Raw genomic sequence first — 23,967 nt, forward strand, 5'->3', positions numbered from 1 at the left:
CTCTTTAATTGTTATAATGAGTTAAATTTAATTAAAATGCACTATTAAAGAATTCAAAGACTTTTAAAAGTGCTCGTAGTGCATGTTTTGAAAATCAATATAACATAATAAATATTTTTATTTAATAAATGCGAAAAATAATGCTTCGGATTCGAACTCATGTACCGAAAGGCAATTTCGTTCATGCACAGAAAAGTTTTACGTTTTTTTAAATTGTTATAATAGGGAAAAGTACTTAAAACTAATACATAAATGATTAATAATCTGATATTACAAAGCGTTTTCATTTCATTATGTATGTTTTATATGTTTATTTCGGTTTCATGTCTGTTTCGGCTGCAAATGTCTAAAAGCGTCACAGGCTTTTGCTTTTCCATTTAAAAAATGTTGGACATCGCATTGGCTATCGAAAACATCTGGAGCATGCTAAAATATCAACCATGCGTAACGAATGATTGTTTTGTAAAATGATAGAAATATTATGACATCGGCAGCTGTTTCTTAATAATCGTGACCGTTAGTTTTATATCTTATTTTTATGTGCGTCTGCAATCTGCCCCAAAATATAAATTTTTTTTTGTTTGTGTTTTGCATTGAAAGACAGTGTTGTTTTATATTATGAGAGATTCAAGAAATCGCGTGCTCATTACATAACTTTTGAATAAAGCAAAAATCAGAAGTTATGGTAAATTTAAATTATGGCTGTTGCTCCAAATTCAAATATTTCAAGACGGAATCCTCAAGATGATTACGAACTTGTGCAGCGAGTTGGAAGTGGAACTTACGGAGATGTTTATAAAGTTAGTGGACTATGTTTTATAATCAAATATATATATATATAATATTCGTTCATAAAAATTTATTCTCATTTAAAAAGTTACTTAAATAACGATTTGTGTAAAGTTCTTATTTTAACGCTTGGTCATGCAGTAAATATTTAGGATGTGTAAATATTATCTTCCTGATTAATTCTATGCTCATATTTGTACATTACACAGCTAATATTTTCGATCATTTTATTCCTTTCATTCTAATTTAATATAACATTAATAATTTCTTATCATTTGCATTTTTAAATTTTGTCTTTCATTTCTGTAAATATAAACATGTATTAATTTTTAGCATATCTCTAATTTAATGCTCAGGATTTAATTCTTTGATTGTTCTTTTATTAGGTTAACATAATTTTAGTATTTGCATTATGTATTTATGTTTTTTGTTGTATTAATTTTGTTAACTGTTAAAATATACATTTTAGGCCAGACGTGTTAAAGATGGACTTTTTTCTGCTGTTAAGATTATTAAACTGGAACAAGGTTTGTTCATTTTGGTTCATTTTACATTGCTTTACCCAAAATTTTGTTCTATTTCAAGTAATGTTATTGTATTTAAATTGTGATTTATTGCTAGACATTGAATGTGGTTTTAGCAATGAATAATATTTTCTATGCGTGTAATTTCAAATTGCGGCTGTAGTTAACGAGTATTGAGGACTATTACTTCGTTTTTGTAATTGTTTAGTGCTTTTCTTAGAAAAAGATAGAGAATTTAAAAATATGGAATGTGGAAATAAGAATGAGTACTTATTGGTTAGCTTGCTTTTCGCTTCAGGCAATTGTAAAGTCACCAAAAAATTTAAACCTTTGCTAACTTTTTTTTTAAACACTGAACAAGATGGAAGTTTAAAAACAATTAAATAAAATAAAAAGTAGAAAATTAAAGAAAAGATAAGTTGAATTTTCCCACAACTAGCTAAACAAAAAGTACCAAAAATTTTTCTGTTGTAGAAACATTTAATTATCTTCAAATTGACTGTTTTCAGTTACATTTAGAAGTCTTTAAGCATAACTAACTATAAGAGTTTCTTGGATATTATGAATTAAAGATTATCATTATACCATATATATATATATATATATATATATATATATATATATATATATGTAACTTTTGTAATTTAGTTTTTCAATGTCTTACATAACAATTAGGGATGGTACTGAGTGCCGAATATGAAAGTTTCAGCTAACTAAAGACCTGGGCTTTGGCTGATGTATACATATAACTAGCATTTAGCATAATTTATAATATCACATTATACTCTTTGTTTTAATATTCTTATTTTCATGCAACATTTTCAACTTATTATGTGTTTTTTTAATTAATATCATAGAATAAAGTATTTTTGCTTTGCATGCTAGGGTCAGAAAAACGGATATTTAATAATATGAAATTATAAAAATTCATCTTTTATTTGTTTTTTGATAATTCTCTATGTAATTTATAATCTTAGATTGATAATCTTGACTAGTGACTATGAAATTGGTGAATTTATATTGACAGATTAAATATATTTATTTAAAAAAAACTGAAATATGCCTATAATTATTAAATTAACTGTAATTTATAAAGAAATTCTTTAAAGGAGCCCATTGCAAGCATATGTGCTCTAGTACATAGTAAAAATAATGATACTACTGGTGTTTTTTTCTAAGGGTTAAGGCTAGAAATGTTTAAAGAATATTTTATGCAATATTTTAATAGCTTTTTTTTAAAAAACAACTGAATTGTTCATATAATTTTTAATTAAATGTAATGTTTAATGTAACCTTTTTATTTCTTAGCAACTTTCAAATTAAATAGAATATATTGATTATTAAATTTTTCCTGATTCTAAGGGTTCTACTTTATACACACAAACTTTCAAATTCCTGTTTAAAGAAAAATAATTTTCTTCATATTTTGCAGTATGAGGGATAAAGTTTTTTGTTTCTTTTGTCAAATGAAGAACAATCATAATATTTCAAAGTCTCCTATAAATAATAAAATGAAACTGACTAATGTATGATCATATTGTAATCAGTTTTAAGACTAACCTTAATAAATATAAATGATCTGTCCTTGAAGAATTGTTAATCTTTGATTTGTCTTAGTATAGTATTATGATATTGAATTAATCATTATTAGATGTTTTCTTAATTAACATTTGTAAATTTTCTTTTTCTGAACAGGAGATGATTTTTCTATTATCCAGCAAGAAATTTTGATGATGAAATCATGTAGACACCCTAATATTGTTGCATACTTTGGTAGTTATTTGAGGTATGTTAAATACTCTTCAATTTAAAATAAATTGTACTTAATTATTTATTAAAAATTAATGAATATTAAAAATATTTTTTGAAATTTTTTGTTTTAATTCAATCATGCAAAAATATTTTACAATAATCCATGGAAATATTTCATACATTGTTTCAGATATATTGTAAAAATATTGAACAAAATAATCCTAAAAAATGGAAGCATAATTTGAGATAGCTATAAAAAATTAAAAATTGACAATTTAGTGTAAAATAAAACCTGATACTCATCATCAGAACTTATACTTAAATAATGAAAATGTGATATTAGGATAATTGTGACAGAAGAAAACAAGGTAGAATGTATTTCCTTTTGTAATCCAGTTTTGTAAGCTTTTTCTATATTATTAAATGTTTTATAATTTAGAAGAAACTTATAAATAAATTATATTACAGAAAAATAATTGTGTTTAATGATATTTTATAATACATTTACTTCGTGCTAAACATTTTGTTTAAAATAGTTTACAAAGTTTTTGGGAAATAGATGAAGAAATGAAATAATCTGTAAATGTTTATAATTATATCATTACTGTTTTATTATTTGAGTATTGCATTTTGTATGAAAAGTTTATTTTTTTGAAAATTTCAGGAGAGATAAATTATGGATTTGTATGGAGTATTGTGGTGGTGGTTCCTTGCAAGATATATATCAAAGTGAGTTTTAAAATATTGTGTTATGTGTACGAAAGGATATACTCAAAACAATTATAATTTCTTTAAATTAGTTTACATACTAGCTAATGTTATGTCAAATGACATTTTAAAATTCTGCACAAAAATATTTACCTAACGGAAGGGCTATGCCTTTGTTCGCTACTGCTCTTCAGCCCTGATGACTACTTCACTAGAATTGATGATATTTCATAGCGTAAAACAGATTTTTCTTTGAAAATTGAAATTACCCACTTATATATGTCCAACCTTCATTTATTAAATATTAGTTTTGTGTAAAATTTAATGGTTAAATAGTATGAAAGATATCGTATGATTTTACGCTGAATATAAATAATTTTGCTTAGTAAGCATTTTTTAAAATAACATTCTAAATTAAAGGTATATTGTTACAACAAATTTGGTGAGTTCACAAACAGGTTGATATATTAACTATAATTTGTGCATGCATCACGTTGTGCATGAAGCTGATCGTTAAGTTCTAAATCCTTTAACGAATCTTGTTGACGGTAATTTATAATAAATTTAGGCACCAATTCAAATAAGTTTATCTTAGAATGTAGCTTAATAAGGTAATATCATAAAATTACATTAAAATAAAGAAGCAAACTCTTTAAACTCTTTAATTTAAGAAACAATCAAAACTAAAAATATAATTGCAGAAAAAAAAATCTGAAAAATAAAGATTATATGTAAATGCCTTTAAATTTGGGATACAAAAATATTTTACTGGAGAACAATACCTTTATGACTCTTATTAATTTTATGCTAATGGCAACCAAATATAGAAATTAATGTGAGAAAACTGGATCCTACCCTGTGATTTTCCAGCCAATAAAGATGTACTGACAATGGAAAACTGTGACACAATTATTAGATTTTTATCTCGTATATGATTAGATATATTAAGATTAACATATATATCTGTGTGTGATAAATGTAAAAAGTAAAAACTTGAATTCTTTACTGCTTTTTATCAATTTGTATTTCTAAAATAATGTTAAATAGTAATAAGCAAATTAATTAAATTATAAACTATAATCATGTACTTAAATAAAAATGTATAAACCATATTATGTTTGTCTGTAATATTTGTAATTCCTTTTGTTTTATATTTCAAAGCACAAATTAATAGTGTGATATCATAGCATTATGTACTAAAAATTATGCCTTGAATAAATAGAGAAATTTTAGTCTTTCTGTATATCACGTGTATGCCACAGTACTTGACATGAGGAAAGCCTTTCTTCATGGAATTGATGAGTGGGAAGGTGTCGCTAAATTGCTTTTTACTATATATTTTAAAACAATTAGTTCGAATATTGGCTTACATACTCTATTTGCTTTGATAACATTGTAAATTCATGCACTGTGTCGATTATTTTATCCGCTATTCTCAATGCTTTCTTTTTAAATCTCTATATTTTTGAGCATCACTAATTATAATAAGCAAAATTCATTTCAGTCAAATTTTGACGTAATGAGAACACTGTCTTTTTTATGGACTTTTTCACAGTTATTGGTACTGATATCCACATGGCTTATATAATTCCAATATTTTCATGCAATATTACTAATTTGAGTAATTGCTTTATGTGCATTGATGTTGGTCTTCATGTGGTTTTTAAAATTCCTGATATAATAATAATACGGGAAATTTAAATCGTGCTCCTGAATGTTTACTATTTGACGTAATAATTTTATCGTTTATTTTTCCAATTTTTCGCCGCTTATCAGTACTGATTTTCGCTTATTATTTAAAATCTCAATATTTTTAATACGATACTATTTATTGCGATATCATCATAATCTTGAAGGATACATTTACCCTCTTTTTGACACACTGGTTCCGGTTAATTCGTCGTAAATGGTTTTTTCATCAAATACAATCTGTTAGTTTGCCTACACAGAAAATCTGATTTCACACGTGTCATCAAACAAATCAATAGAATAAATAGTTTACAAGTAGGATTTTTTTGTAATTAAGTAAATAACTATGCATTTACCCTTGACTTAGTCATTACAACTTACAAAGTTCAAACTACTTTTTAAGTAGCTATCTTTATCTTATTGTAAAATAACCTCGTTTTCTTTTTTTCCTTCTTAGTTTTATACATTTGCATTTGTAAAATAAATAAATAATTTATTTGCAGTGAATAATTTTTGATTTAATTATTGGATTGTTAATATTTATGATAAAATATAAATACATTGTTTAAATCAAGATATTTTTAACAAATCTTTCTATAGCACTTAATGTAATAAATGTCATACGTAAGAGTTAACTATCAAAAATTTGTTTTCATTTATTACATTAACATAATATTTCTATTTTTTCCCTTCCATTTATTGTTTAATTTGAGCAGTTTTTATACTGAATTTAAAAATTCTTTAGTAATGTAAAAATATTAAAACAGTAATATGATGCCAATGTGTTCACCATTTCAAAACATTTGTATTATCATTCTTTGATTAATGAATTATTTAAAGTTTTTTTTTCCTTGCTTATTTTTTATTTTTATTTGTAGTTACTGGCCCTTTGACTGAGCTTCAAATTGCATATGCATGCAGAGAAACTCTAAAGGGTCTTGAGTATCTTCATTCCCTTGGTATGATGCACAGAGATATCAAAGGTGCTAATATACTTCTATCTGATGAAGGAGATATAAAGCTAGGTTAGTTTCTTTTACTAAAGATATTTAACTAAAATGTTTTAAGTATGCTTTTGTTGAATTTTTTAATGTATTGATTTGCATTTTTCAGGGGGGAAATGTTAAGTTGCTTTTAAGACCATTACTCGTCAATTTTGCTACAATGTATTGGTTCTTAGTTAAAATAATTTTAAAAATAATCAGCAAAAATAAAAATTAGATGTTTAAAAAGTACTAAATTAAGAATCTCTACATTTCTATCTAATAAGTAGTACCTTCACAAAAAAGCAATATTAATCTGATAAACTTGTAGTAAATTATTTCTACAATATTTCATATCTTCAATAAGAAATGTGTGGCAATTAATTTTCGAATTTTGCATAATCTAAATTTATTGGTTTAATATATACTCCATCTTTTGTTTTTTGTTAGAGATGAAAACAAGAATTTTTGGTACTTTGGGATTATCCCATAGACTTGTACTTGGTGATTATTACATTGACTGGTCAACGCTGGCGGAAACCTTGTGTTTGGCGCAAAAACAATTTCCAAAATAAACATTCTAAGCACTTTAAATTTATCAAATAATAATAGTAAAAAAATAATGACAAAAAAATGTTAGTGTAATATGTAATAAAAGAATCAAAACAAAGTAAAAACCTCTATTTTTTTATAATTACACGTTGAATTATTCTTGAATCCAACCATATATATTATAATTCATTTGGGCAGCCAAAAATTCTTGATAGCTTTTAAAGCGCAAACAAACGACTCATTTTCTTTGTGCAGTCGCTGCCACATACAGTCGTTTAAATAGGCTAGAGAAAACTAACTCATGTAGTCAAGGATTACTCAGTAAGTATGATAAGATTTGCAGTTATTGGCGCAGAAGCTACCTTTTGACGATAATATCGGTTTTGCCAGAAATAGTGAACAGGATAATCCCAAAGCACCAATTTTTTTTTAATATAAAATATTAATGACGCATTATTGTATTATTGCTCTCTAAGAGCATTAAAAAAACAGTCCCATTTCTCTATCAGCAAGATATCTGCTCCTTTTACACATTCAGACCTGCACAGTCATTATTTAACAAAGTTAATATTAAAAAACTGGACCAGCTACTCAGAGTCCAGATCAAAATCCCATAGAACACCTTTGTGATGAATTAAAACACTAATTATGTTGCCAGCCATACTGACCATCCTCACTGTCCGCTCTCACTTAAACTGTGATAGATGTCTGAATGTCATTTCCTGTGACCAACTGTTGAAAAATTTTCTGAGAAGTGTGCAAGCTGTCATCCATGCAAAAAGGAGACTAACATCATTTTAATATGTGTCTCGGGATTCTCCTCAGGGTGTCCCCTTGGGTGTTCAGACAATTATGGCCATAATAATCTTATATTGTATTTATAGCTTGGGATTTTTCGAGATTTATATCTTTCTTTCCATCTTTATGTGATAATACATAAAACTCACATATTTTTGTGCATTAGTTTAAATCTATTAAAAGCAAAAATTTTAAAGAATTTTATCTAGATTGAATTAAAAGGGACATGAATTATTTTTGGCATTACCCTGAAGCTTTTCTTTACAGAAAGCGGCTTTCAGGATGGGCCCGAGAATAAACGAGAGCAAAACTAAATATTTGCCCTGTACTAAAACAAGATTCAATAATGCCCATTTAGAAATTGACAAATATAAATTTGAGGTTGTTGACAATTTCGTTTTCTTGGGTTTTGTAATCAACAACAGGAACAATGTTACAATGAAAATACAAAGAAGAATTACTATAGCCAGTAAATGTTTTAATGGAATTCGAAAATACATAAAATCTTATGTAATTCATAGAAAAACAAAAGTTTTATTATGTAAATCTGTTCTAAGATCAATTTTAACATGTGCTTGTGAAACCTGGACCATATCTTGTACGGGTTAGGCTATGTTGGGTACTTTTGAGAGAAAGGTCTTAAGAAGTATTTTTGGAGGAATTCAAAAAAATGGTGTGTAGCTTAGAAGATCAAATCTAGAGCTTTATCACTCATATGATGAACCTGACATTATTAAAAATGACAAAGAATGAAATGGGCAGGCCACATTATCAGAATGGACGAAGACCGTAGCACAAAAAGAGTTTTCAATGCCAGACCAGTTAGCACACGAAAAAGAGGCAGGCCGAATTTGATATGGATAAATGGCCTAGAAGAAGACCTTTTGGTCCTAAAAACTGGAAAAAACTAGCAGGAAAAAAAGTTAACCTGGAAGAACTTCTTGAGAAAGCTAAGGCCCACCCTTTGGTGTCGAGCCATTGATGATGATTATTATTATTACCCTGAAGCTAAATGATAACTTAAAAGTTTTCTTTCATATTTATGTATTATGTAATAGTCATCAACTTGAATTTTTTTCAATAATATGCCATGTAAAAATTACCTCTAAATTTTTTATATTTTGAAATCATAATAATCAAGCAAGATAGTAAATTTCAGTGATTGTTTAAAAAATGCTTTTAATTTTAAATAGTATGATAAACAAAATAAAATATGTTATCTGCTTCATTTTGCTATTTTTCAAAACCATTTGCTCATTTATATTGCTCTTTTACTTTATAATTTTGTAATAAATACAATATAATTAGATGCTTTAAATTATTTAGCTTTTACTTAATTTTAAATTATTTTCTTTCCTAATCTTTTTTTTTTTCTCGATCTGTAACATTGATGTTTGAGTTGATAAACAAACTAATCTGTTTTTATTGATATTTCTTTTCATAGCTGATTTTGGGGTTTCTGCACACATAACAGCCACATTAAGCAAAAGAAAATCACTTATTGGCACACCATATTGGTAAAGCTCAGTAATTGTTACTAAATTTAATAATGTTACTATTTTTAAACCTATTTTTATGGGTAATTTCTTACATACTTAACAATTTTTATAATTTTTACTTGAACAATAAGCATTTACATGGTCTGAACTTCAATAAATTATTCTTTTTGTGTCTATTTAATCTACTAACATACTAATTAGTTATCATTATTTTAGCATGAGGAAAGTTTCTTATTTAATCTCAACTCTAGAATTTAATTGATATTTGAGGATATTTTACCTATTCTTCAACATTCTAAGAAAAACTTTAATTCTTTCGAGAGAAATACTAGGTCCTAAAATTTTACCAGGCATGTGTACCTGATGAAAAATTTATCTTTTACCTGTCCAGATCCAGGTACCTGGCTGGGTGTAACATTTATGCAAAACAATACAAAAATCGAATAATTTCTATTGGAACAAATAATTTACAAGATATAATTCTAATTTGTTTGTAGTTCTATAGTTCTAACTTTAAACTAAATTTTTTAAAAATTGTTTCTAAAAAAATTTCTGATAACTGTTTGGAGGCAGAATGATTAATATGCTATAAAAATGAGATATCTGCTAATAATGGTCTTCATAATTAATTAATATGTCTCTTAAATCATTTGAATTTTCAATAGAATTTATTAATGCAGCTTCTGTTAAAGTAGGATATTTTAAAGATATTTATTTATTAGAATTATGGTTTATTAGATAAAAAATGTTTCAACTATTAGGATTTAAATTTTAATCATCCCATAACTATAAACATAATTTTTGTGTAATGAGATCTACCTCAGTACAATTTCTTAAATTTTTTGATGCATAGTAAGAATTATCTCATTACTATTGTCAAATAGTGGTTTTACTGTCCTTATGCTATGATTCGATTTCCGTATCAAAAATAAAATTATTTTTACTTCAATCAACAAACATTAACCAAATTAATTTTTTTAAAGAAACTTTTTCTGTGAAACTAATGCATATTTATTTTGCCTGGAAAAAAAACATTAAAGCTTTTCATGGTTAACTTCACTTTAACTAGACTGGTTGGAAAATGAATTTATTGATCTAATAAGCAAGTAAAAACACGCTCTAATTAAAATTTAGTTTAATGGACAATTTTTTTCACTGTTTGTTTCTTTTCAATATAAATGTTAATGAACAACTGAAAATGTAATTAAATGTTTCCAAATGAGTTTTTTGTTGAGTTTGTTTGCAACTGTTGTCTGTTATACATATACATCAAAAAATGCTTTATCTACAAACTTAAAAAATTATAATATATTGTTACATTTATTAATTTGCTGAAAGCAAATTAGGTTGAGTCAAGTATAACAAGCTTTCAAATATATCAAGCTTTTGTACTAAGGAGAATTTTAATCATTTTGGTAAAATTTATGAGAAATTTTGGTTATAATTTTGTAAAATATGTTTTTGAAGATGAAACATAATTTGTTCCTACATAATGTTTTTATAATAGAATGTGGTTTAACCCAAAGATGCTTTCTTGTTTTGTTTATAAACTTATATTTTGATTACAAATTATGAAATTAAAATATAAGTATTTATTGAATGTAATTTTCATTGTTCATAAAACTTATTATTTCTTTAATGTTTACCTATTATTTCTTAAATGTTTAGGATGGCTCCTGAAGTTGCAGCAGTTGAAAGAAAGGGAGGGTATAACCAGCAATGTGATATATGGGCTGTAGGAATTACGTCAATTGAGTTAGCAGAACTGCAACCACCTATGTTTGATCTTCATCCCATGAGAGCTTTGTTTTTGATGTCTAAATCTGGATTCAAGCCACCTACGCTTTCAGATAAAGTCAAGTGGTAGCTTATTTTGATTTAATCAATTTCTTTTCATGAATTATCTTAATTGTTATTTCTTAAATTACCAATCCTATGGATTTTATTTTCTTTCTAGGTCTCCAGTTTTTCATCACTTTGTTAAAGTTGCTTTAACGAAAAATCCAAAGAAAAGACCCACAGCTGAAAGACTTCTTCAGGTAAAAATTTTCTCCTCTATTTTTCATTACATTTTGTGATTTCTTTATTAAGGGGACTTCTTTTATTGTGGGAGTGTATATATGTTAAATAATATAATCTAGTTTTATGCAAAATATTTATCCAAAGTTATAAAATTTAGGATAATGTTAATAGATTGCTTAAAATTCTGTCCAAATAATTTGGTTTCCTTTTACTAAAATTCAGCTTTGTCCTTTTATTATTTCTAGCATCCTTTCTTACAAGGAGATTTATCCAAACAACTAGCTAAAGAATTGTTAAATCGGGTTAATAATCCTCATCTGACTGCTTACCCAGAGGATTTTGATGATGATGGGGTGAGTTTATTTTTTACTAATAATCAAAAGACTAAAGCAGTCAATAGTAAACAAAGTATTACGTGTACTACAAACTTTTCTCTCATCTCACAGTTTTAAGTTTAGCTTGGATTTCCAATCTATTGTTTTACTTTGTATGATAATTATTACCTTATTATTTACTTGTGTAATTTTTTGAAATGTAAATAGAACTTGATATTCTATTAGAAGTAGAAGAAGTATTTTCTGTTAAAAATAAATTTCTTTATATGATTGTTAAATGCCTGCTAAAATAGTAAGGTTACTCTGTGAAGCTAAGTTTGTATTAATGAAACGAAGGGAAAAAAAAGTCACATATATAAATAAGAATGCCAGGTACAGTTGATCAGTGCATTACTCACACCATTGGCTAAAACCTGTGGGTCAAGTTCGATTCTGATGGGCTACTAAACAGTGGATGTGTATATGCAGCAAGGGACATATTAGATCTGTTATTTTTTGTGATTTGAGCTCCTTCGTTATTGTGATGTAGAAGTTTAGAGACAGGGGTACCAACTCAACTGCAGTCCATGTCAGCTGATTGCAGTCAACATTATGTAATCTTTCAACCCTGGCTGTAAAAAGATGAGCTCAGGAAAGGACTAAGTGCTTGACAATAGTTGAATGAAGTCTGTGTAATAAATATTTGTTGAAATAGATTTATTTAAAAAATATATTTTGTTTAGTGATATAAATAATAAAATATGAATATTTCTTCAATAATTGATTCTAGAAAACAATTTTTAATAAAATTGTTGACCTTAGGTTTTTCTTTCATTGAATTTAAATTTATTGGTGAATATTAGGGCCTTTTTATAATTGTCGAGTTTTTATATGATGATTATATATATATATATATATATTATAGAGTGTTCTTAATTTGACTGATGACCTTTAAAAATGTGTTAATAATAACAGTTTTGTAAAGTTTAAATAAAAGAAAATTAAAAAAGGAAAACAAGCAAAATATTTAATTAAAAAAACATTGTTCATTCTTTACAAATTATATACCCATGGTAATAGCTCTCTTGCCTTAACTTAAAGATACACGTTTCTTAATAAATTTGTATGCTGCCTGAAAATTTTTATATTTCATACACCAGAAGTTTTTAAGATTATTCACTTGATTGCTATAATGAATTAAAGAATATCACTTTATGTAATTTAAAAGTATTGTGATTTAATTTGTTTCCTTGACTAATATTAGCTGTTATTTTCTCTTTAACCTTTAAAAAATGATTTTCCATTCGATTTCATTTTTTCATTCTTATTTTTATAAACTGTTATAGGCTTAGTCATTAACAAAAAGTCTGTAACTCAATTTTTTATATGAATTCTAACTGTTGTAGATTTTGCCTGATGTACCTCAACGTATTGCTTCCAAACGTCCTGCTCGAGATAAACAAAGAACACGATCTGAGCTGCATAGTGAGTCAAAGTTTTAATTCTATTGATTTATTCTCTCCAAAAAAGTATTTCTTTTTATTTAGGAAGGAAATGCTGTATTAAGTAGCAAATAATATCTATCATGTATATTCTCAGCATTTTAATAGTTTAATTTAATAGTTTTGACTACTTTCTATCTAATGACACTAAAATTAAGAAAATTGGCTTATCGATAAAATTAGATATAGCTAGTTTTAACATATGAGCCACTATCTGTAGTTATGCCATCTTTTTAAATTGGGCCAATTTTCAACATGAACTCCTCTGCGTAATTTTGGTCCAAAAAATTTTTTAAAAATTTTTCAGTCCTTTTTCAAAAAAAGATTTAATAAAAATCTGTGACATGACTATAACGGCCATTAATTGATTTCACTCGGAATGAGCTAAAAATGTTATCTTATAATGGATACCAAAATTTGGTTACATATTCTCCTGATTTTGGTTACATATTTTGAAAACATTTTTTTTTACTAGAAATTTGCACATACTTGTAAGAAAAACAAGTGAAAGAAATGTAGTTTATTTTTAACGTTAAAATATTAAATTTCTAAAAAGAAATAATTTATTTGGAATCATGAGAATTTAATCAGATCACATTCATAAAGTTGTCATTAACCTTTACCAATGAATTTAATTCTTAACAATCAAATGAATGTATTTTTATATACTACGACTTAATTAGAGCAGACAATATTTTAAGTTACAAAATCGGACACAAAAATGTACTCACTCTGAAAAAACATACCTCTTTTTTTTCTTTGGACAGATTTGAATTCTTGACTCTCAAAATAGCTACAATCTGAAAAATATGGTCTTAATAATTTAGATAGCAGAGTAGTCAAAAGTTTGTACCCCTTAATGTTAATTTCAATATTTCACTGCATTTCAAGAATTTTTTCAATGAATTTAAATATTTTTGCTCACAATTATAAAATTTATTTATCTAAAGATAAGATAATTCTATGTAAAAAATAATTTTTAATAATTATTTATTTTTTATTAATTAACATATTATATTTTATAAATTTAAATATTGATTAGTTGAAAAAATTTTGAATCGTAAGGTATACAAATTTTCTTATTATTTTAAAGTATGTGATAATAACAAAATTAAAATCTAAAACTAATTAAGTTTTTTCATTTAACATGAATGGCAAAATTCAAAATTTGAGCAAAAGTCGTCAAATGGATAACTTAGAAACCATTTGACTGATTATATTTAAATTTCTTATTTTGTTATTTCAATTTACATACTTTAAAATGTTGCTAAAAATGGTTTACCAAATTACTAACAATTCAAACTTTTTGTTGATTTTTAAATAAATTGTGAAAAATTATTATAAATAATTTTGTAATTGTGTGCAAAAAATATTTTGATTCATTTCAAAAATTCTCTAGTCACAGCGAAATAACATAAAAAGTGAAATTAACATTTAGGGGTCCAAACTTTTGACTGCCCTCTAGCATAAGATATAGTGACCATATTTTCCATTTTGCATCACACCCCTCCCCCTAATTTTAAGATTAAGAATCCAAATCTGTTGGGGGAAAATATGTTTATTCAACGAAAGTAAGTTTTTGTGTTTGAATTTATAATGTAAAATATTGTTTGCTCTAGTTAATTAGTCACTTGCATTTTTTTAATCCATGTAGTAATACAAACCATGAAAATGTTCCACTGTTACCCATCTCAATTATTGAATGTGAGCTATAACACATTTTCTAATGTGAATGTTTTGCATCCATCAGCAATATGGACATGGGAGGCTCAGAGTAATATGCTAATCAACCAGCCAATACCAGTATAGTAGCTTCTGTTGGAAATTAGTGCAATATAAATTGAGTCTTTTCTGTCCAGTATCATTATTTACTTTGCAATATAAATGAAATGATTAAGTTTGAAAATGATTAATTATTAGCAAGGAAAATATACAATTGATATTCAAGCCATCAATATAATCTACTAATATCCCCATGTCTGAAAATTTTATTTTTGATGTTTGAAAATTTATTTTAAAATTAATAATTTTTCTTCCAACTACAAAACAGTTTTATTTTTTGTTTAAGACCTATCATTTCCTTCTATGCTAATTATAGCAATCATATTTTAAGACAATAAAATATTTGCATTTCAAATTGTACAATATTAAGTTAACATTTTATTTAATTTTAGTGGAGAGTGTTAACTTTGAGCCACCACTGATGACGCCTCTTTCAACTTCAGCCCATGAGGTAAGTAAACTTGAATTGAATTTCTGTGTGAAAATTGAAAATAATTACTTAATTATTATAATTTCATGTAAATTATGTTAGTATAAAATATACTTTTAAAAAATCTTTGAAGATCCAGCCATATGAACAGTAGTTACAGGTTATTATCATTTTTAGATGCACTATTATATAATACTTCTATTTTCTTAGATTATAAAATTGTTGATATGTTTCTAGCTACTATTAGTTTTTTCAACAAAATTTAAATTATTTAAAAATTGAAAAATAAATAATTAAAATTTTTATTATGCGAAGTGAATTTTAATAAGAAAAATTCACTTCATATTTTTAACTCGTATTCCAAGTTTTAATAGAAATTTTGAAATTAAAAAAAAAAATACTAAGGCTTAATTGACAAACAATTTAAACCAAATTTATACAGTTTTTTTCTTAATCTTTTATTAATACTATTATCTAAGAACAGAAACTTTTAACATTTTGGACTCATTATGAAACATATTGTTTCATAATTGATACTATTTTGAGAGTATTTCTTAAGCTTAGTTCAATTGAATTAAATAACGTTTTTTTTTTTTTTTAATTTCTTGATAAAACTTGATTATATTAATATCTACAAGACTTGAATAGAGAGAGTAGGGCATAAATAATATATGTTAGTTTCTTAACAAATTTGTATCTTATTAATGTATGAGTAATTACTAAAGTGTTAGAAATTGCATTACCATCATATGCTATATCAATATCAAAGTATTTCCTTAAAAATAGGAATTTTTGTATATAATGCTTTTATAAAAGTTCAATTCTTGTGTTTTTTTTCCTAATATATTTTGTTAATTATTATTTTTTTAATGCCTAACATTACCATTCTACAGAATTTTTTGAACATTATTTAAAATAAGAATAAAATTGAAAAAAAAATTGTTTTTATGGTACAACATTTTATTAATTATTTTTATGTGTTTATTTCTTCTTGTATTGAGTTTTAACATTTTTTAAGGAATCAAGTTTTAACAAATTTTATGATTATAGAATACTGAAGAATCACCAGTTTCTCATTCCTGGGGAATTACTGAGGTAACTTTTATTTTATTATCATTTATTTATGTTTATGATTATTCAGGCCATATTTTTTTCCTAGTACGCTTGTATAACAGTTGTAGTATTTTGAATATTATATCCATTTATTGAATTTTTTAAAGATCGTTTATAGCCTATGCATTTTTATTTATGATCATTTGGAAAAAATGCATATGAAAATAATATTAGAAAAGATAAACGAGTTCTGTTTTTCAGAATGTCAAGATTATACAACCTTATCAAGTTGTAAATTCTCTTTTAAATTAAGGTTTTAAAAAATTTAATTTCTGGCTTCGTTTTTTAATTAATTCTAATTTGTTTTTTAATTTGTGTTTTTGACTTAATTTTTCATACGTTTATTGCATTTCCTAGTTAGTTGTACTAGTATGTCATGATGAATATCCATTTTATTCAGCATGCTCCTTCCTCTCTCCCCTTTATTAAGTGATTTTATTTAAACTAATGTTTATCAGTTACTGTTGTACTACTATTTATAATTTCATTACTTTTTTTTTATATACTTTAGAGGTTTCTCATATAAATCACAAATTTAAAAAAAATGATATAATTCATTGGTTGAATCTTTTGAAGATAACTTAATGGCCTTTACCTTTCTATTTAATGATCTTTGGAAATAATATACATAAAATTATGTTCGAAAAGATCAATAAGTTTTATAATTCAGACTATCAAGCTATTCAGAATTTATCTAACATTATCAAGCTATAAATTCTATTTTAAATTAAGGTTTAAAAAAATCGATTTGTTGCTTCATTTCTTTTTACATGAAAAAAAGTTTTTTGAATTTTTATTTTTCATCTGTTTATTTACATTTATGCTAGTATATCATGATGTACATCCACTTATTACAGAATGCCCCCCCTCCTGTATTAAGTGATTATATTTTGAACTACTATTTATCAGTATTCTTAAATTTTTTATTATTATTATTATATTACTTCTTAAATGTTTATAACATACACTTGTTTGGGAATAATGTAAAATATTAGATAATGGAATATAAAACAATGGAAAATGTATGTTAAATTTTCATTTGGGTAATGTTATTTAGAGGGTACGTGTGGGAAATCATGAACTAGAAGCCTTGCAGAAATGTTTTTTAGTAGTAAAGCAAAAATCTAAAAAAGAAACACTAGTTTTCTAACGAAGAAGTTGTAATCAGTGGTAAGCTGTTTAATATCCTTATCTTAACAGGTTCAAAAATTTTGCAGTTGTGTATGTAGGTCTTTATCGGAAAGCAGTAAATGGAAAACAAATTGGCCATAGGCTCTTTTTGATTTTTTTATACTGTAACAACTCACTTGATTTTTAATTTTGGAACTTAAACCTAATTAAATTAGTTTTAAATTGAAGGGCACTGTGGAAAACTATGTTGATTGATAGTTTCAAAGCACCCAATATTTTAGGTTTAAAAACATTTTGTGGTTGGCTGAAAGTATTCATAGTTTTTTCTGGAGCTGTGATTGCTCAGGGGATAGAGCATTAGCCTTCTAATGTGGTGAACCTGGTTCGAATCCCAGCAATGACTGGTCGATACGAATTCCGCAACCAGCTTGCACTGAATCACAGTGCTGACGTAAAATATTCTCAGTGGTAGATGGATGATGGGTTAGAATCCCCTTGCCATCAGACTAACCTTGGAAGTTTAAGCCATTTCCCTCTCCGTGTAACGCAAATGTGTTTTAGTTCCATCAAAAAGTTCTGAACGAAGGAATTTCTCCCAATACTTGATCTAGGAGTTCCCTTGTCTTCTAGTGGAATGGGTTCAAAATTACAAGGCTATGGAGTTAAACATTAGTAGTCATACACCAAAAAATTGTGTTGGCTGTTCAACAACGTTTATGAAATTAAATAGTTTATTCTGCCAAGTTTTTATCCCTCAATTTTAAGCAGAAAAATATATTTTGTTCACATCATGTAAGTTTTACTTGCCATGTTCTTCCACTAAGCTTTTGAATTGCATATAAACTATATAAATGTTTTTCTGTTTCTACAAAAAGGTGATTGGCATTATTTTGCGATACTCTTACTGCCTGCAACATCATTTGACTTCATTTTCCCATAACAAGAAAATTTATTTTGCATGCCTTTTACTATTGGAAAATAAAATCAGTGATTTTTGTATTGAAAATATTTATTATTGATTGTGTGTCGAAAATCTTAATGAATATTAAACTAAACTAAATTCAGTGGCACGACAGCCCATAAAGGGCCAAGGCCTACTGTGCCCATCTCAGTTTACTTTACCTTAGGCTCTGGGGTGCAGGAGCAGATGTTCCGGTCAGCGGAACGCGGAACCCCCTGTGTTTATTTCCCAAGCATGCTTGGTACTAATTTATCGACCCACTGAAAGGATGAAAGGCTGAGTCAACCTTGCCCGGCCCGAGGATCGAACCAGGGACCTGTGACTTGACAGCGCGGTGCTCTGCCGCTCAGCCACCGGGCGTCTTTAATGAATATTATAATATTTTTTTTAAAACAAAAATTTCCTTCTAAACACTATTTATAACAGTAGGGATCATTTTGCATGAAATTTTATACTTAAGGTATTAATTTTATTAAGGCCTTTTTTATATTCTGTTTTGAATAACAATGAAATAATTATTCTCTGTTGCAAATTGTGATCAAATTGGCTGTAAAAATATTTAGCTGTCAATAGAAATATTTATGACTCTTGTTTTTAAATGTAACTGAAATGTTCTTAAAAATATTTTCATGAAATTTTTATTTTAATATTATTAATTTTTTTAAAAATTTTATACATAGGAAACTTCACAAAATGATGTTTATGACTTACCAACTGCTTGGATGGAACAAGATAATGATGAAGTTATTCACAAGTAAATATTTTATCCATATCTTTTCTGTGTTTATTTAGCATCCTAGCACTAGTATACTAGCAATGTTATTCGAGAATAAACAAATTCTTTAAATTATCAAACCGTCAAGTTGTTAGGATGAACAGCAATAAATATTTGTCTCCTAAATAGTAAAAAATTAAAAATGTTTTCTCCTTATTAGAAGTGAGGGTCAACTAAATCAACAAGTTCCTGATAATTTTAAGTATTAGTTCAATGTAATAAGAATAAGAGCATACATTTTTCATTTATTTATTTAAATATAATTGTGAGTTTAATACTAAATAAGTGACTGTGAAGTTAATACTTAATAAATTTGTTATATTATAAGTGTAATCTTTAGATTTAATTATTCTTAAATATCTCAAATTTGTAATCTTACCACTTCTTAAGTAATTTGAATCTGTTACTCCTCAAGATTAATTTTAAAAAATATGAATTGTTTACTGTATTATTTTTTATAGGAAAAGTGAATTAAATATTTTTTCGGATCTAATTTTTAGGCTGCATTTTGCAAACTGTATAGTTTTTAAGCTAACATTCTTACATGAATTAAGTGATAAAAATACATTTTCTTGAACCTGGTTATTGCAATAGAATGTGAGTCTATTTCACTATTTCAGGAGTAATTTATTGTCTGTTGAAGATAGAAAAAATATTCAACTCTCTCAACAGTAAGTATATTCTCCTATTTTTGAACAATATTTTATTTATATTTGCGCATTTTTATTTACATGAAATAAAAAATAATAATCTTAATGAATTTTCAGGGCAACATTACCTTTAAGCTCTAGGGGTGATTATGAAAGTGTAGAGGTGTGTAATTACATTACCCTGTTATCAAATTCTATGAAATTATTTTATTAAATAATGTATTAATAAATTATTTTTCTTTCAGGAACCATCTCTAGGCTGTAATGTTTCTGGAGGACATAACAGCATTCCTCGAGAGGAAAGAATGGACACGTTATCAAATCATGGAACCAGTCCACTGAATGATACAGGTTCATATTTCAGTAATTTTTAATAAATTTTATTTGTTTGAGTTATTTATTTGTTTATTATTCAGAGTTCATACACTTTAGAAAATTTTAAATTAGTTTAAAAACTTATAGAAATCTCTGAAAAAAATGAAAAATCTAAGGAAAAAAATTAAGAGCTGGGAGAGAAAAAAATTTTGAGCTTTTCGTTTTTTAACTTTAAAAAATTACTTTCTTTAATCTAAAAAATACCCCTCCAAGAAAAAAAGTTTTAACAGATACTGTTTATGTTGTTTTGTTTATGACAGTAAATGCTTAAAAGGGTATAGTGATTTTGTATTGATGTATAATTTTTTAAAGCATTTAAATTATTTATCTAGTGCATTTTGTGCACCAATTTTGTTATGCATTATTGATTACTATTGCTGCATATAGGGCATATATAAACTCATGTTTGTGAAAATTGCAACACCATGAAGGACTTACGCGAGTGAGCTGAAATTTTCAGGAGATGTAAAGTAGAGCATGATATGCAAATGATTAGAATTTCAGACCCGTAGCGCATGCGCATGCTGACTCAGCGCCCTCTGAAAGGCGGATGGATCCGAATAAATAGACGGCTGTAGCCAAGCGAGTTTGGTTATCGGTGGTTATCTGCTAGTGGTAAACGTTAGCTTAGTCATTACTTATGCCTATTCGACGAAAGAGAGCGAGATTTCAACAACTTACGGAGTTTAAACGGGGGAGAATCATCGGCCTTCGTGAAGCTGGATTATCTTATCGTGCAGTAGCAGCTCGTGTGCAGCATAACAGCAGCACAGTGATGCGTGTTTGAAAGCAGTGGATGGACGAGTGTCGGACAACTCGGAAATCCGGGAGTGGACCCCGAAATGTCGCGTCAGTTCGCGATGATAGACACCTGTTTGGCGTTGCGGTAACGGACCGTACGGCTCCTTCTAGACAACTGGCAGCACGGTGGTCAATAGCTACAGGTGTTTCATTGTATGCTTTATCAATTCGTAGACGTCTGCTGCAGCGTGGACTGCGCGCAAGGACTCCTTTATACAGGAACCCCCTCACGCTGAACCTTCGCCGCCTGCGGCTGCAATGGGCCAACCAGTATAGGGACTGGCGTGCTGATTGGCAGCGTGTCGAGTTTTCTGACGAATCTCGCTTCAATTTGTGGTACCATGATGGCCGCATTCGTGTCAGACGCTATGCCGGTGAACGCCATCTTCCGGAGTGCGTTATCGAGCGCCACAGTGGACGAACACCCGGAGTTATGGTCTGGGGTGCTATAGCATATCATGGACGATCTCAATTGTTACGAATTGTGGGTAATCTGAACAACAACCGGTACATCAGTGAAGTTCAACAGTCCCAAGCTGTTCCCTTCCTTCAAGCCTTGCCAGGTGCTGTATTTCAACAGGACAAATCCCGCCCTCATATTGCTAGGACTGTTCAATCCTTCCTTGCATTGCGACAGATACAACTTCTTCCTTGGCCGGTGTATTCCTCGGATTTGTCGCCGATTGAACATGTGTGGAATTTCGTTGGTCGGCGTCTCGCTCATAATCCTCGTCCTGTTGCTTCTACAGACGAACTTTGGGTATGCATACAAACAGTCTAGAATTCTCTTCCTCAGACGCACATTCAAAGTTTGCTTGACTCCATGCCACGTCGCGTGGCAGCACTTATTGCGGAGCGTGGTGGCTACACAAAATACTGATTTCGATCTCCTGTTATTGCTTGTTTGCTTTGAAAGTTTAATCATTTATTTGTACTACTACCACTCAACTGTGCATTAAATTTCATTCAATTATGACGATTCCTTCATGGTGTTGCAATTTTCACAAACAGGAGTTTATATCTTGTGGACCTAGAATGGACTCGCATTGTGTGTGTGTTGTTTAGATCTTGTGGTATCCGGTCTTACCATATGAGCAGGAGTTATTGATTCATAACAAAACAGAGCTATTGTTGGATTAAATCCTTACCGTTTGTTAATATATAAATCTTTAACGAAAATAAAATAAGCTGGACTAAAAATAATTTTTTTGACTTTAATGATCAATAAATTGGGCTAGTTTAAGAACAAAAAACAGCATTAGAGAATTTGCATAGTAAAACAAACTTATCTATGCAAAAACCATGAATTAATCAACAAGAACACATCAATATGGTAGATTCTTTTTCCCACCTAGGAAAGTGTAGTTCAGAGTTTTTCCTTTAGAAAACAGAACTAATTTTGACACAATCGAGGTACCTGGTCTTATCCCACTCTTCAAATTGTTGGTTAAGAAACATTTAGAAAAGTCTACTTTTCTTTTTATAGAATTTTTACCTGTAATATATTTAAAATCTTTGTTGATTGACAATAATTATTTTTGTGATACGAGAATTTTTAGCACATTGTTTGAGTTTGTGAGTTAGAAAAATCTTAATTACCTTGGAAATCCCACTATAACAGTTTTCGTAAGAAAGAAATTTGTAATGTATTCATGTGTAATGTATTGAGAAATGTATCATGAATGTGAGAATGTATTGAGTAATGTATTCATGTGTAATGTATTGAGAAATGTTTTCAACTCTTTTTATTTATTTATTTAATTTTTTTCTCATTTAAAGTAAGATTTTATTTAGTAATTAAAGATAGCTTGAAGTTTTGTAATTTATTTGTCAAAAATTTTAATTCAAATTAAAATGTTTTTAATTTTTGAATCTTTCTAAACAAACAATAGTTCGAGTGAGAATTTAAGGACAAATTTACTTGTTTTTTGTTGTGGTCATTGACTGTAATTTAGCGTAGAACATGATTGCTCTTTTGCTCTACAGATAGATCTTTTTTTAAAAAATTAGTTCTTTGAGAGCATCTCTTATACAAATAAAAGACTCTTGCTTTAATGATGTAACAATAGTTTCTTTAATATTAAATTGTAATTATATGTATGTACTGCAATAACTTATTTTGTATAATTCTTGAAATTCTTTTTAGATTCTTATCAAAGTACAATAGACGCTATTACTGGTACTACTACTACCGATAATAATGAAAATTCTACAAGTGCCACAAGTTCGGAAACTGAAAATTCGCCTCCTAAAGTACCACCTCGTCCTAAGGATAAAAAGAAGACTACACCTCCAGTATGCTATTGTTATTTTTTAAAATTCCAATTCTGATGGATTTATGATTTTTGAACAACTATGCCACCTTTTACTCTTTTTATGATTGTTGGATATGGATTTTATATGATATTAGACTAAAATTTTAACTCACTTCATTAGATATCTGTTTCAATCATTTGAATTTCGCCAATTTTATCTTTCCTTTGTGTCCTATATTGTATTTTATTATTCTTTATTCATGTTCTTCATTATGGAAAAAAAAACAGTAAAATTTGTAGTTATGCTGCTTGGACAACATTAGAAAATGGATAGCATGCAGTTCCTTCTAATTCATAGTAAAATTCTGAGTGTCTTAAAAGTTTGATTATTTAATATTCTGCTCACTATAAAAGAAATTTGTGACCAATTTGTTTCTTTTTTTTAATAAAAAGGCAGAAATATAGATATAATCTTCATACTGCTCTAAGTGTTTTTTAAACTAATAAACTAAATCACAAATATGCGACGGGAAGTAAGTCTTTCGGAAATCAATTTTGTTAT

At 27.6% G+C, this 23,967-nt stretch overlaps 1 protein-coding gene across 1 annotated transcript in view; it reads left to right on the forward strand.

The window, feature by feature from the left end:
• Positions 1-396: 396 nt before the first annotated feature.
• LOC107450624 (mitogen-activated protein kinase kinase kinase kinase 5) overlaps positions 397-23,967 on the forward strand; it is a 38,042-nt gene continuing 14,471 nt past the window's right edge. The window contains exons 1-17 of the mRNA XM_043039436.3: positions 397-800; positions 1,259-1,316; positions 3,009-3,099; positions 3,730-3,794; positions 6,341-6,487; positions 9,240-9,312; positions 10,963-11,157; positions 11,252-11,333; positions 11,562-11,669; positions 13,037-13,115; positions 15,307-15,365; positions 16,395-16,439; positions 19,230-19,303; positions 19,945-19,995; positions 20,092-20,137; positions 20,220-20,325; positions 23,297-23,445. Of these exons, the coding sequence (XP_042895370.2) occupies positions 699-800; positions 1,259-1,316; positions 3,009-3,099; positions 3,730-3,794; positions 6,341-6,487; positions 9,240-9,312; positions 10,963-11,157; positions 11,252-11,333; positions 11,562-11,669; positions 13,037-13,115; positions 15,307-15,365; positions 16,395-16,439; positions 19,230-19,303; positions 19,945-19,995; positions 20,092-20,137; positions 20,220-20,325; positions 23,297-23,445 (1,530 nt within the window). The 5' untranslated portion in view covers positions 397-698. The remainder of the gene's footprint in view (positions 801-1,258; positions 1,317-3,008; positions 3,100-3,729; positions 3,795-6,340; positions 6,488-9,239; positions 9,313-10,962; positions 11,158-11,251; positions 11,334-11,561; positions 11,670-13,036; positions 13,116-15,306; positions 15,366-16,394; positions 16,440-19,229; positions 19,304-19,944; positions 19,996-20,091; positions 20,138-20,219; positions 20,326-23,296; positions 23,446-23,967) is intronic.

This window comes from Parasteatoda tepidariorum, chromosome 7, assembly GCF_982258835.1.
Source record: "Parasteatoda tepidariorum strain Cologne lab strain chromosome 7, Ptep-v5.0, whole genome shotgun sequence".
NCBI classification, from domain to species: domain Eukaryota; kingdom Metazoa; phylum Arthropoda; class Arachnida; order Araneae; family Theridiidae; genus Parasteatoda; species Parasteatoda tepidariorum.